Consider the following 14,542-nt stretch of genomic DNA (forward strand, 5'->3'; position numbering starts at 1 on the left):
AAATAGTACTATAGTTCTCACCCCTTTTAAATGCTTCAATCTAGCTTCTACTTCATTTTCAGAGATCTAATACACAAAATGATCATTTTTCTAGGTGGTACATACATGTCCTCAGAGGATGTACTTTAATTATACCTCTGAAGGTAAAGAATAAGAAATCATTACCACAATTCCCACAAGAGGGAATTATTATCCTCCATGTTCCTTTTGTGTGTGTGTGTGTGTGTGTGTGTGTGTGTGTGCGCTTTTAATTATAATCAACTTAATTCTAAAACTTTATTCAAAAAATTTGTGATGTCTTTTGTTGCTATTACCAGTATCTTCTGTGAAATTGTTTTGATATTAACTCTTATACTTATGAAAATAGATTATAATTGAATTAGTAATTGAGTGTTAATGAATAATTTTATTAACTGGAAAATAAAAAGAAATAGTTGAAGACATCTGATTTGCCACCAGAAAAACTGGTGATAGATGATTTTGACATAGTTTATTTTTCTTCTTTTTACTTTTTTCTTGTAATCCTAAAATTTTAAAACATCCTATCCCAAAATATGAATTACCAAGTGAAAACAAATCATCTTGGATTTAGTTTGTTATGATTATTTTCTGAGCATAAAAACAGCATTACTGGTAAATGAACTGTTCAGACATAGGTATTGAGCTACTTTTGTAAAAAATTAAAATAAACTTCTACAAAATGTGAAATATAAGTGTGAGAATAATGTTTGTATTCCTACAGTCATTACAGCACTTTCTTCCATCTACTAAAAAAAATTAGATTGTCCTTCAAATTCAAGTCTTACCAATGGACTGTAGATTTTTCAAAGCATCAATATATCATTATAAATAAATCATTTCTGGAATCAACGTGAACTATGCTAATGGAACAGTATTTTCTACAGTCTTGCATTGTAAAAAAACATCCCCTAATGTCATGATTTATTATTCTTGTGGGAGAATGAACAGAACAGTGGCTGCACCATTTAGCTTTTATTTAGAACAGCGATTTAATGTGTTTCTGACTTAGTTTCATGAGACAAGTTGGTATCCCAAATACCCTTTGTGCTTCACTCTTATTAATAAATGTCATGAAATAAGTGTATTTTAAAACATTAAATAATATTATTTCCAATATGTTTTATAAAAATAGTATATAATGTAAAAGTTCTAAAAAATACCTTCATAAATAGTATTTCTGAAATAAAATTAATAATAGAGAATTAAATGTTACCATCCATAGGTAAATATATTGTGATATATCAAATACAAGGATTGTTGCTTATGTGTATGTGGACCCTGTCTTTGGTTACAAAAATCTCTTTAAAATGAATGCTTATGTTTTAACCTAATTAAATTCATAGATGATCTTGTATAGTATAAATTTGATAGCAAATTCCATTTATTTTTTAGGGCAACAGTTCATGAAAATATAGGACTATACCAAAAGTTTACTTAGTTGAAACAGTTTGACATATTTTGGTCTCTTCAAGATCAAAACTGACATTACTCAATGAAGATGAATAGGTCTTGTAGAAGAATGTACTAAAGAAAAAGAAAATCTCATTATGAAAACCTTAGAATTTCAAAATATTCCTCTACAATAGTCTTATTTTATGTTATACTTTCTTATTTCATTACCTTTTTCCTTACTTTTCTTTAACTGTTCATTCAGCACAGTGCGTCCAGACTATTGACCTTTATGCTATATAAAAGAAATATTCTTTATACTTCCAATCTTATTAATCTAATTTATGTCCTTTGCTTCCAGTCCAAAGCCCTTATCCCTTTACAAACTGAAGCCCATCCAGAAACAAAGCAAAGAGTATTGACTAACTACATGTTTCCACAGCAACCTCGTGGTGATGAAGGTAAACAGTCAGTAGAAATTTCTCCTATGCTTGTATGATTATGAATAAAAGGGATTAATTTTATTCTAATCTCTGGCCAATACTGGCACATGGGCAAGACACATAATTACATGACACACATAAATCATTTGGGGGTTAATGCTAAGCAACTCTAATTATCTTCCATACTGTAATATTCTAAGTAAGATTTCAAAAACATAACTCTTCCTCTTTATATCTGTCATGAAAATAATGTTGACTTTTAGGAGCGACATCTTTTCTTGGTGGATTGCAAAACCCAGGACTAGTTAACCGAAGGTGATACCTAGCCAGTTGAAATGAGCTAAGAAGAGTCAGATCTTAAGGAAGATAAGTTGGTTTATTTCCTGCATTCACGAATTTTATGAATACAATTTAAACATTTAGTCCTGATCTCAGGCCCCAAATTATTTCATGTTAAGAGTCAACCGTAAAGAGATGACTTGCAAACGACTAATTTTTCAAGTTGAGTTTTCCTAAACAATGTCAGCAATCATGATAGGAATAATTTTTGAAAAACTTAAACCTTTTTCAATAATAAAATTTTCTCTTCTATGATCACATTACTCATAAAATTTTTAAAGGAGCTTTATCCTTTACCATTTGAAATTCAGCACAGGCCCCTTAGCTCAAGCCAGCACAGGCTGTCATGCACATTTACCACAGTCTAACAGTAATAGTAATTCTTGAAAGAGTAAACCCACTTTAATCCACCCATGGATTAAATCCACCCAACCCATTTAAAAGAGACCAACTTTTAAAAGAAACTATTTGCTTATGTAGTTATTATTTTCAGGATAATTATAATAAATGTCTTTAGGTTTTTTTACTTAAAAAGGGAAATGAATCATTTTGAAATATTTTAGGATATTTTCATTCAAATTTTGACTTACAGAAGTAGAAAAAGGAAAGATTGTTTCATATGTATTCTTCAGGCTTCAGTAAAATTGATCTTTTGAATTTATGAAAGAAATGCCACTGTGTTTACATAGGGTATAACAAGAGTCTTAAATAAGGATTGTTTTATTCATGCAACTTTACTTACATTTTCATTTTAATATATTATTTAATATAACAAATAATAAATATTTGTTAATTTAATAGATTAACAAAATATTTCATTTTGAAAGGCTATAGGGGAAAATGAAAAGTGTCTCATATTTTCTGGCCATTTCTGAGATCTAGTCTGACAGATTAAATCCCTAAATTGTTCCATGGAATGAGGTAGATCTAGTTAGGTAAGATGTGATGTTAAGGAATTAGCCTAGTTTGTTTCACTTTGTTTTCCTTTGAGGAAAGCAGAGTTGGTAACAGAAAAGTTTTCTTGAAATTTAAGCAAGTCACCCTTTGGTTTTTCAAGCAGAAGTGTAATGAGTGAATTTGCAGAAATCCTTGCAACACACAAAGTTTTATATAATAAAGGTTATCCTTTGGGAAGTGCTTTTATTGCATTTTCATGTGATCTTCACAGGATTGTTGCAAAGAAGGTATTACCATTAACCAACATATAAATTAAAGATTGATAAGCCATTTCCTTTCCTTGTTAATTTGAGACACATTTAGATTAATTGAGACCTGAATGTTAAAGACTATTTTCCAAATGCTTTTTTACCATAAAACCAAGCACCACTACATTGCCCCCTACCAGACACACAAAAGAACAACGACAAGAAAGTTTGCAATCTTGGACAGTTTATTGCAAAACCAAAGTTATGTAGTACCTTTTATAACATCCTAATAGCATTTAGTGGTTACAGTTATGGACTCTATAATCACACAGTCATGGTATAGAATCCTGCATTGTCCATGGAGAAGCTGCATGGCTTTGAACAAGTTTCTTAAAACTCAGCTATAGTTTTCTCATTATTAAATTGAGGATTATATTACTTCTACCATGGTGCTGTTTTGAAGATTAATAGAGATAATGGTTTAAAATACCTAATTCAGCTCTATTATCATAATTAGGTTATGGAGAGCTCATTCTCAACACTGGAAAACTTCTCTACCCCAATATATAATTAATGTATACTTAAGAAAGCTGAATGTGAGTTAAGATGTTAAAAGACTATGTAACAAATATGAGGGGAATATTTTCCCTCTTTTTCTTTCTTTCCTTCTTTCTTTTTCTTTCTTTCTTTCCCTCTTTACTTCTTTCTTTCTTTCTGTTTCTTTATTTTTCCTTTTCTTTTTGTATTTGTTTTTAGTACCTATCACCATTTTTTGCATAGCGTACTAAGCTCTGTTAAATAACAATTTATGTTTTTTAAAAAAAGCAATAACACTTTGGAATCTAACTGTAGATTTCCAGTCAGACAGTGACAGCTTTAACCCTACACTGTGGGAAGAACAGAGACAACAACGCATGACTGTTGCCTTTGAATTTGAAGAAAAAAAGGAAGATGATGAAAATGCTGGGAAAGTTAAGGTGAACCTTTTAATTTTTGTTTCCTCTTTCTTCTCATTATTTTTATTTGTTCATTGTTATTATTCAAATAGCCTTTGGGACTAATTGACTGACCTCTGCTAGAAGGTCAGATACATCTTAAAGTCTCATGGTGATACCTTTCATTATAGCAGGATGATGATTTTGGAAGCACTTTTGAGCTTCGGAATGAGACTAACATCCTGACTGAGCAAATTTCATATGCCACCCCATCTTACAGAATAGCAACATGAAAGAGATTCAAGCTGAGAGAAAGCCAAAAAGAAAACAACCTAAAAATCAAACAAAAAAGTCTGGGTGATGGGCTTCACCTTATTACCTCTTTGAAACACTGAAATGTGTTTTTTTTTAATCACTGATCAAGGCAAGGCATCATGCAGACTGTGTGAAGCCAAAATACACATTTATGAAAGAACCAATGGATTAATATATTACATTGGCATTAAAATCTCAGAAAGATTCTATGTCTCTGGAATATTTGAGAAGACTTTATGAGTTTTCTTAAGTGTGAGGACAAGTTTTAATGAAGGTAAGAGCCTAAGAGTAGGTGAGGTCCCTTAGGGAAAATTACTTAAAAATTTTCACCTTAAAGCATATTTTAAAAAATGCTTTATTGGCACTAATCTAAGTCAAGTAACAAGGTCGGAATTTTAAAATCTGTATTTTTACATTATATAAATTTGAAAATAACAGAATTTATATGGATTATATCAACATCAGGTCTTCATGTTATCACCATGGCAACATCTTGAATCTCTCATCAATTTTTTATGGTATTATTTTTGCACTTTTTCCATCATGGATACTAACAGCTCTCACCCTTAGTGACTAATTACATAAGTAATTGTATATGCATCCTATTAATAGATCTGGATTGTGTGATGTGTTCTTTTCTATCCCCTCATTCCCACATTTTCTAAACTTTTTTCTTAAACCAGCATACTCTAGAACCTTACTGGAATTAGTAAGGTAATTGACAAAGTCTACCTATTTCATTGTGGAGAAACCAAAATGGATTCCCAAATAAAAATGACAATTTTGTTAAATATTTGGACTTAAAAAAATGTTTCTAAATGGTTGATTAGTGCTATCTAATAACCAAAGAGACATTTTTTAACTAAAAATAAACAAAAAAAGATCTTTAGAACATTTCCGTTCTTCTTGTAAGGATTTTATATGTTAAATCCAGAACCAATGGATGATGCATTCTATACTGGACCTCTGATTCATTCTTTTACTTCATTGAATGTCAAAAACTACATACTTCTTCCTAAAAAGAAACCTATATTCAAAGGCTCCAAGAAGAAAAGAGTGCATTTAATACTGGTATATGTGTCATTGAAAGCATAAAATATAGCAAATGCAAACAGACATTTAGAAGCCCTGTTTGTGTGTTATGTGATCAAGTCTGATTATAATTAGAGTAGGTTCATTATACTTTAGAGTACATTTTCTCTATGTTTATTTATATTTGATTTATTTTATATATTGGTGAAATAATATGTGTTTCCAAAATCTCAAACTACTTGGTTTTGACCAATTTGAGTATTTCCAATGTCATTGGCTATTGGACAAATTAGAACACAAACAAATGTCTAAATAAATCATCATGGAAGTATGATGATGAATGGAATATGCTGAAATCTTGCACTAAATTAATTATACTTTTCTGGCTCATTACATGTACATTAAATTTAGTACCATGTTACCTTTAATTTACATAAAATTTTAAAGGGAACCACTGACCTATGGCATCAACTTCCAAATAGACTAGAGTATAATGCCCTACTTATAATGTGTTTAGTGTATGAAAGTATGAAAGTTTAGTTTAGTTTAGTTTAGTATGAAAGTGCATTGTGTGAAGAAATTGTGACCCTTTAGCTTCATATGATATTGGTACTGTTTTATTACATAGAATTAAAACTAATTTTCTGATGGTTGTTTTAAATGCATTACCCAGAATGAAAAAAATAATATCAAGAATAGAAAAATGATAAAGTGAAAGTTTTGCTACAGTGCTCCTCTTTCTCCCAGAAAATGGAGATTCCTTCTCCCACAGGATCACTCCTGCCAAGCCCCCTGGGAAAGGGGCCAGCGTGGGATTACTCTCCAACCTGCCAGACTGTCTGGCGATTGCTGCACACCATGGGCCAGGTGTGATCAGCAGATCCAAGATATGCCCGTCCCCCAGAATGACCCACAGCTGGCATGGGGTTGTATAAGTGGCCTCCAGCAGGAAAGGAGCATGTGTACTCCATTGCCAGTTGCAGCACAATCCACCACTCTTCCCTCTCTAAGTGGCAGACAGGTAGGCCTAGGTGTTTGGGGTAGGAGAATCCCTTACGTAGAGGCAACCTTGGAACAGTGGTTTACGGGGTATGTTCTGCATGATTTGGGGTAAGAAATGTTGATCATATAGAAACCTTTCAATTGCCAGTGTTTGATCCCAGTTTAATTGTTTATTCATTGACATTGGCAATGGGGTGGGGAGAACTGAGCCAGAGGGGGAGGGAACATCGATATGATGTGCCTACTGGTGGGATATCTGGCATGGTTTTTAAGTTGGGTGCTTCATTTTTATTTATGTTCTTATTTTTCAAGATTTTTATTTAAAGTGTGGGAATACCAATAGTCGGGCAGAATGTTGATGACACTACTGATGCAATCTAAATTGTCCCCAGACATACACACATTTTTTTGTAATATCAATTCTGAGGGAGATTAAATAACTAAAACTTGATTCTAAAACAGCATGAGATTTGACTTGAAATTTGCTGAGAGTGGACTTTGAGCCCAAAGATGGACATCTGTTGAAAAGCATCAATTTCCTTTTAATTTGAAGGCACAGATGATGAGAATTCCTGTAAGAGAAGATTGGCCTGGGAATTCTGGCATATAGGGCTTCCTTATCTCAGTGGGTGTGGTATTGAAGAGTTTAATGAAAAAAAATCTTAATGGGATGTGGAAGAACACTACATATTTTGTAAACCTTATCCACATGTAATGGACTAAATTCTTATTCTGTGTATATATTCTTTCTACAATATATGGCAAGTTGAGAATCCTAACTAAAATTGCTATAGGTTTCCTTTCTATGTAAAATGTTCCAATTAATTCCTAGAAAAAGATATTTAACAATAATAACCAAAGCATTAACTATTATTTCTCTTACTGGAATTTACAGTCAAATCAAATGATAATTTAATCATTATATAAGAAAAGCATAGTTCTTTGTGAATTCAAGGTATCACTTCTAAATGCCCTAGCTATTAACATTATTTCTTTCTTCATTGCTAAATCTTTGGGAGTCTCCAACATCTTGCAGCTACTATTTGCATTTACTGCACTTTCTTAAGATCTGAGATATATAGAATGTTGTGAAACACTTCTATTTTCCAAAATAAAATAACATTTCAGTAAAAATATTGGATTTTAATAAAATGTACCTGTAAAATGAGCAAATACTTTATGGTGAGTGATAAACACAACATTTTGGTAAGAACATAATTGACAAATTTTTCCTACCCATTACATATATTCTGTATTAGAATAAGGGAATATTTATAGCCTATATATTTAGCAATATAAAGAAACTAACTGGGCATTACTGAACTATTAACATAATTGTGTTTATGATCATAGCTATTCATTTCTGAAGCACTTCACACATGCATTGAAAAATAGAGAGGCAAAACAATCTGTAGAAGTGTATAAAATATGCTTTTAGAGAGCTTACAAACATAACAGAATTATAAAATACTATACTTTCATTTTTTTAATTATAAAATATTATGTTAACTTTATGTTATAAAAATTGAAATTATCTTATTTAACTCAATAAAATTCACACTTTAGATTTACACTATTTCTTCCACAAAATTGTACAAATATATGCTGTACCTATACCAGAGAATAGCTCTGAGCCAAGTAACACTTGTGAAGCATAAGCTTTGGAGTTAGACCTGAGGTTGAATATGGGCATTGATTCCTGTAGCTGTATCACCTTCAAGTAACTTACACCATCTGAGCCCCTGTTTTCCTTCTGTAAAATGGTAACAGATGCCACAAATGGGTTGTGAAATTAAAATGAGATTTAATTATAATTAATTATAGATTTTAATTAATATTATTAATTATAACTATTTATTATTCATTTATAATTAAATCCATATGGTAAATAATAAAATAAGTATTGTTTATTATATAAATAACTAATAATAATTAGTTTTATATATTCCTATAAAACACTTTGCATGGTGCCTATCACATGGCAGATAATGAGTAAATGATAGTTATTGCTGCATACAACCTGAAAAAAATCCAGTTACAGGTATTATAGTTAGACATATATATAATAAAACTAGATTGCCAAAGACTCCAGATTCAAAAAATACATGAGAAGAATCTGATATTAGAAATAGTATCTAATCTCTGCATAGAAATTATACATTTTCAAGGGACTTCACATTTATTATCTCATTCGAGCTCTAGATTAACCCAAGATATTATCATTCCATTTTACATGAGTAGAAACTGGACAGAAAGATTGTGGCTGATAGCTAGTTGCGGGTAAATCTGTGGCTTTAATTTGGGTCTTCTGACTCTAAGTCCAGTAAATTCTGCTAGTAGACTAGTAAATGGGAAGCAAGTAGCTTATTGTATAGGTGGAACAAATCCAAGTTTTATGAGACCTGAAGCTTCCACAATTTGGAGAGGAGCCTCTTTAAGGAAAAGAATATAAAATAACCATGTAAATACATAAGTAAGGCCCCTCACAAGGCTTTGGAAAGAGCCCGTGCAGGTGACAGACCCTAAAGCTTAAGTTTCATTAGCTTAATGGCAATTCCACTTTTATTTCTACATTTAAATATTTTTACACAGATAAAGTGCCCAAATATATTCTCATGATGTGACCAAAATATAACATTAATTTGGTTATAAAATAACCAGAAAATATTGGTACCATGGCCATTAGCAAATAGCCCTCTGTGTCAGAAGGGACACAGCATCTACAAAAATTAGATTACATTACTCCATGTATTTAATTCTAAGAAAGAACACGTCCCAGGGGGCTTCCCTGGTGGTGCAGTGGTTAAGAATCCACCTGCCAATGCACAGGACATGGGTTCGAGCCCTGGTCCGGGAAGATCCCACATGCCGCGGAGCAACTAAGCCCGTGCGCCACAACTACTGGGCCTGTGCTCTAGAGCCCGCGAGCCACAACTACTGAAGCCCATGCACCTAGGACCCGTGCTCTGCCATGAGAGAAGCCACCGCAATGAGAAGCCTGCGCACCACAACGAAGAGTAGCCCCCACTCACCGCAACTAGAGAAAGCCCATGTGCAGCAACCAAGACCCAACACAGCGAAAAATAAATAAATAAATAAATTTATTTTAAAAAAAAAGAACACATCCCATTTTTTGCCTTTGATTCAATTTAGAAGTGTAGTTTTAATATTGAGGATTGTTTAAGGTGTGTAGAATTTTAATTTAAGAACCTATTTGAAAGTAATTTTTCATTCATATTAAAAATTAAAAGATGTTCTTAATTGGCATAATAGTCACACCATTCTACAATTTACATTTTTTAAATGTAGTTTTTTGACTTTTAAGTCCTTTGATATCAAGGACTTTTAAACAGGTTCAACAATATAATGTTTAAACTTAGATCCAATTTGTGATTAATATTTCTAATACCAATTTAAACAGCAGATCCAAGAATGCATTCATCCCAATGGATTTTGTCTAGCATGGCTATCATTCTTTTTATGTTTATTTAAGAATGCATTGTAAAGTACCCTGAGATATACTTATATTACACTCTAACAACTTATACTTTTGTTTTTTGGTAAAGTCTTTTTTTCTTGGGTTATATTTTTGTAGCTTTGTTTATATTATTAACTTCATCCTATTTGTTTCAGCATATTAAAGATTAAATTACATTTCAATGAGATTTACACTAACAAATTTATCTGGTTTTTCACCAGCTTCCCAAAAATTTCTTGGAAAAATAATTTTGTAACTTTAGTTCTGAAAGGAATGTTAAAAATCATCTAGTGAAGTCCAATCCCAGTATCTGACATGGACAGAGAGCCACAGGAAGATGAAATACTAGAATAACAAAGTTGGTGGATTTGCTAAAACTGCAGATGAGCAAAAGTGTTTGAATTCATATTTATAATCCACAGATCTATGTCACTATCATAGTTTCTTACATCCCATGTGTTACATAGGTGTGGAGGGGGTGGGTATGTGTGTGCCCCACACTCTTTCCCTTTTTATCTCTCATCCCCCTCTTTCTTCTTACCCTTTCAGCTTCTCTTCCACCTCTGCCCTCCCCCAACGCACCCTCACACACACTTTCCCCAACACATACTCACCACTATCACGTAAATCATTCCATTTTGTAAAGTTGGTTCTACTCAGATTCAAAAAGACATGACTATTGGATTAAACCAAGCCAAGTAAATATGCCCCTTATTTTTCTTCCCACTCCATTTTAATCAGCCTGGATAATTTGTATCTATTCCATTTTAAGTATATTTTAAGTACTCTGAAGGTGGGATATTCTGTATGGAATGTCTGATATTTTCTCTCTCTGAATTAAATGTGAAGAATAATTATATATATATATATATATATATATATATATATATATATTCCCTAAGTCAGATTGATAAACCAAAAATGAACTCAAGAATAGAAATAGGGCTTCCCTGGTGGCGCAGTGGTTGAGAGTCCGCCTGCCGATGCAGGGGACACGGGTTCGTGCCCCGGTCCGGGAAGATCCCACGTGCTGCAGAGCCGCTGGGCCCGTGAGCCATGGCCGCTGAGCCTGTGCGTCCGGAGCCTGTGCTCCACAATGGGACAGGCCACAACAGTGAGAGACCCGCGTACCGCAAAAAAAAAAAAAAAAAAAAAGAATAGAAATAAGTCTCTGGATAAGTATAAGCCAAAATTTACATATTTACCTAGAATATCCTAGACAATGTTCTCAATTTTTTATTTCTCTTTATTGTAAGATGTAACCTATAAAGCATGTTACTTTATTATGGTAAAAACTAAATATAAAAGCCTCCTTGAAGGATTTTTTTTTTAGTTATTAACAAGAATTAGCTACCCTACCTTTTGATGTAACATGCTAATTAACACAGAGCTGGTGCATATTGGATGGCAGATACTGTCAACTCCCCATTTTTTAATACATGATAACTCACTTGTAAATCTTTTGGGGTCTTCTCCCATCACCTGCATTGATATTCCAAAGATATTTTTAATGTCAAAATGATTCTTTTTAAATAATTAAGATAGGTAAGGGAACAGCCTCTAAAGTATAAAAGCAGCTGATAGTAACTTGATTAAACTTTTCAGAGATTACCAATCACTTAAGTGTTTGACCTACTGCTATTTCAACCATCTATAGAGTAGACCTAAACATAAGATATAATCCAAAAATTGTTTTTAATCTAGAAAGGTGGCCAGGGGTGGGGAGAAGTCCCAGGAGGCAGAATGTGAAAAGAACACTGTGTGTTCTACTCTACAACACAGTTTTTCAGCCAGCTCAACACTCACTATATTGCATTTGGTTATACTACTGCACATAAAATGGCGTAGTTTTGTGAACATGCTTGCTGAAGGTATTTTTATGTTAAATTTCTTTTTACAAACTTCTAGGTTGAAATAAACCTAAAACGATATCCAACTCCTTACCCAGAGGATTTAAAGAATATGGTAAAATCTGTTCAAAATCTGGTGGGTAAGCCAAGCCATGGAGTGCGTGTTGAGAATTCAAATCCAACTGCTAACACGGAGCAAACTGTGAAAGAAAAATACGAACACAAGTGGCCTGTAGCCCCAAAGGAGATTACAGTGGAGGTATTTCAAGGTTATTGGTAATTGCCAGTGTGGTTTGGATTTTTTGGAATTACTAAATGATATGTTTTTTTAACTGAACAGATCTTCCTTGATAAGTGCATTTTTTCCTAATGTATAAATGAGTCTCTCTACTCTTCCAAACTATGAAGGTTGCATTTAATAAATGCACCTTCATGGAGTAAAATCATTAATACAGCTCCAAAAGTTCCAATACACACAGAAGGAATAATTTGCTCACCCAGGTAGGCCTGGCCAGTAAGTGCATTAAATCATTTTCATCATATTCCTTTGACTACCCCAAACTTTTATTGTATGAGTCATTAGAAAAACCTAAATGAAGTTATTATTATGCAAAAACAGTAAAATTCTTGATCAGATTTAGAGCCAATTTTTAAAAATGTTTTTGTGTTTGGGTTACACCGTTTATAGGAAACACTATTACATAAAAAGGGGCAATAACTTTGAAATTTAGCTTTACGGAATCTAATATGAAGCTTAGTTTCTATATTTTAGAATGAATTAGATATTTATCCTTATCAATTTGTGTGGTCTGAAAAGAATTCAACTACATTTATGCCACCTCTGTACTATTTCATCTACTCTTCAGCTAATTTGGTTATCATCTTTTAATCTTCATTAGAAACATAATTGATATGAGTACATCTAGAAGTTCCTATACCTACTGCTCAAAAATCTAGGTTGACAAAACTCTTTTACAAATCTGTGTTCAAAGCATCAGTTTTTTGCATTAAACACCAACTGTATATTTAGCACTGTGCTAAACACTGTGAGAGAGAGAAAAGAAATATGAAATGTGTGAATAGTCCCCAAATAATTGAGAGCCTAGCCAGGTAAACTTAACACAGATGAAGCCATTAGAGAATGTATTATATAAAACATGATAACATCGTTGGTTGTGTGATGGAGAATATAATACTCTAAGAAAGTGGAGTGATAAGCAGTCACTGCCAAGCACTTTAAAAGTTATGTGAAATGCTTAAGATTGAACTGCATATTAAAGATTAGGTGATTCTTTTAAAGTCAAAAAGAGAAGAAGGCATTCTAGGCAAAGAGAAAAGAAAGCTTAAGCAAAAATAAGCGTGGTGTGCATATCTGCCAGTGGAAGTACAAGCCTGACCCAAAAGAGAGGAATATAGCTGGATATCTAGGGAAGAAAATTTAAGTAAATATTTATTTTCATTGCTTTTTTCATTTTGCTTATAAAACTCATATTATTGTACTTTTTCATCTCTAAAACATTACAGATATACTATAGCAAAGCAACATACTTTTCTTTTATCTCTAAGATACTGCAATAATATAAAAAGGAGGAAAACTAACATTTAGTGGGTACACCCTAAATACACATACACCTTATATTTATATCTCATGTCATCACAGTTTAACATCAATATAACTGTAAGGTCATGATAACCCACAAACTGAATAACTACTGCAAAATACGTAGATCCTAAAATTGCTTACTACAGGGATGGGAGAGATGAGACAAAGATGGCTTTGGTCATGAATTTAATAATATCCCAATAGTAAAAAAAAAATCTTAAAATTGTCCCACAAGCACTTCAAACTTAACAAATCCAAATTAATTTTAATGTTTCCTCCTCAAACTTGCTTCTGCTTCAGTATAATTGGTCTTGATCTCAGCTGGCACCATTATCTACCGGTTCACTCAAGCTAGAAATTTGGGAGGCATCTTGATTTCTTCTTCCTTTTTTCTCCCCACTCCCTGCCCCTTCCAATCACTACTCCTATACATTTTCATCTAAGTATATCTCCTCTATCTCTTCAGGTCCTCAACTCTGTCCTGCATTTCTGTAAAAACTGTCAATTTTTTGGCTTACCTTGTCCCAAGCCCCCCATTGCCTTGCTAATGATCTTTTTAAACACACATCTAATCTTGTCCTCCTTAAAAAAAACACTATAGTGACTTTGTATTGCCTATCTAATCTTCTTAATTTGCTAAAGTAGCCAAGCTAAGTAAGATTGAAGCTCAACTTTCAGCTTCATATTTATTTCTATGATTCGCCCCACTTTTTCTTAGTTTTCTTCATCTACTAGCCTTTTCCTCTTGAATAGAAATTTCACTGATAATATCAATATTTTTTCTAAAATTGAGATTTTAGATCTTCTATGCCCAACTTTTAGCCATCCTAGGGCTAGGAGATGGCCTTTTCTGTATCATCCTCCCTTCTCATTACTGCATCCAAATTAAGGGGCCCTAATTCTATTCTACTTCCAGATATAATAAATACAAATAACCAAGTGTCTAGCTGATCAGTGTATACTATGCATTTTTATTATATGTTTTACCTG

The 14,542-nt window shown here is 32.8% G+C and overlaps 1 protein-coding gene across 1 annotated transcript in view; it reads left to right on the forward strand.

Annotated features, from left to right (window-relative positions):
* The window catches only part of LRRC7 (leucine rich repeat containing 7), a 514,499-nt gene that overhangs the window by 405,799 nt on the left and 94,158 nt on the right, over positions 1 to 14,542 (forward strand). Inside the window, exons 15-18 of the mRNA XM_032604391.1 lie at positions 1,772 to 1,871; positions 4,190 to 4,314; positions 6,392 to 6,640; positions 12,008 to 12,208. Coding sequence (XP_032460282.1) covers positions 1,772 to 1,871; positions 4,190 to 4,314; positions 6,392 to 6,640; positions 12,008 to 12,208 — 675 coding nt within the window. The remainder of the gene's footprint in view (positions 1 to 1,771; positions 1,872 to 4,189; positions 4,315 to 6,391; positions 6,641 to 12,007; positions 12,209 to 14,542) is intronic.

This window comes from Phocoena sinus, chromosome 1 (assembly GCF_008692025.1).
Source record: "Phocoena sinus isolate mPhoSin1 chromosome 1, mPhoSin1.pri, whole genome shotgun sequence".
NCBI classification, from domain to species: Eukaryota; Metazoa; Chordata; class Mammalia; order Artiodactyla; family Phocoenidae; genus Phocoena; species Phocoena sinus.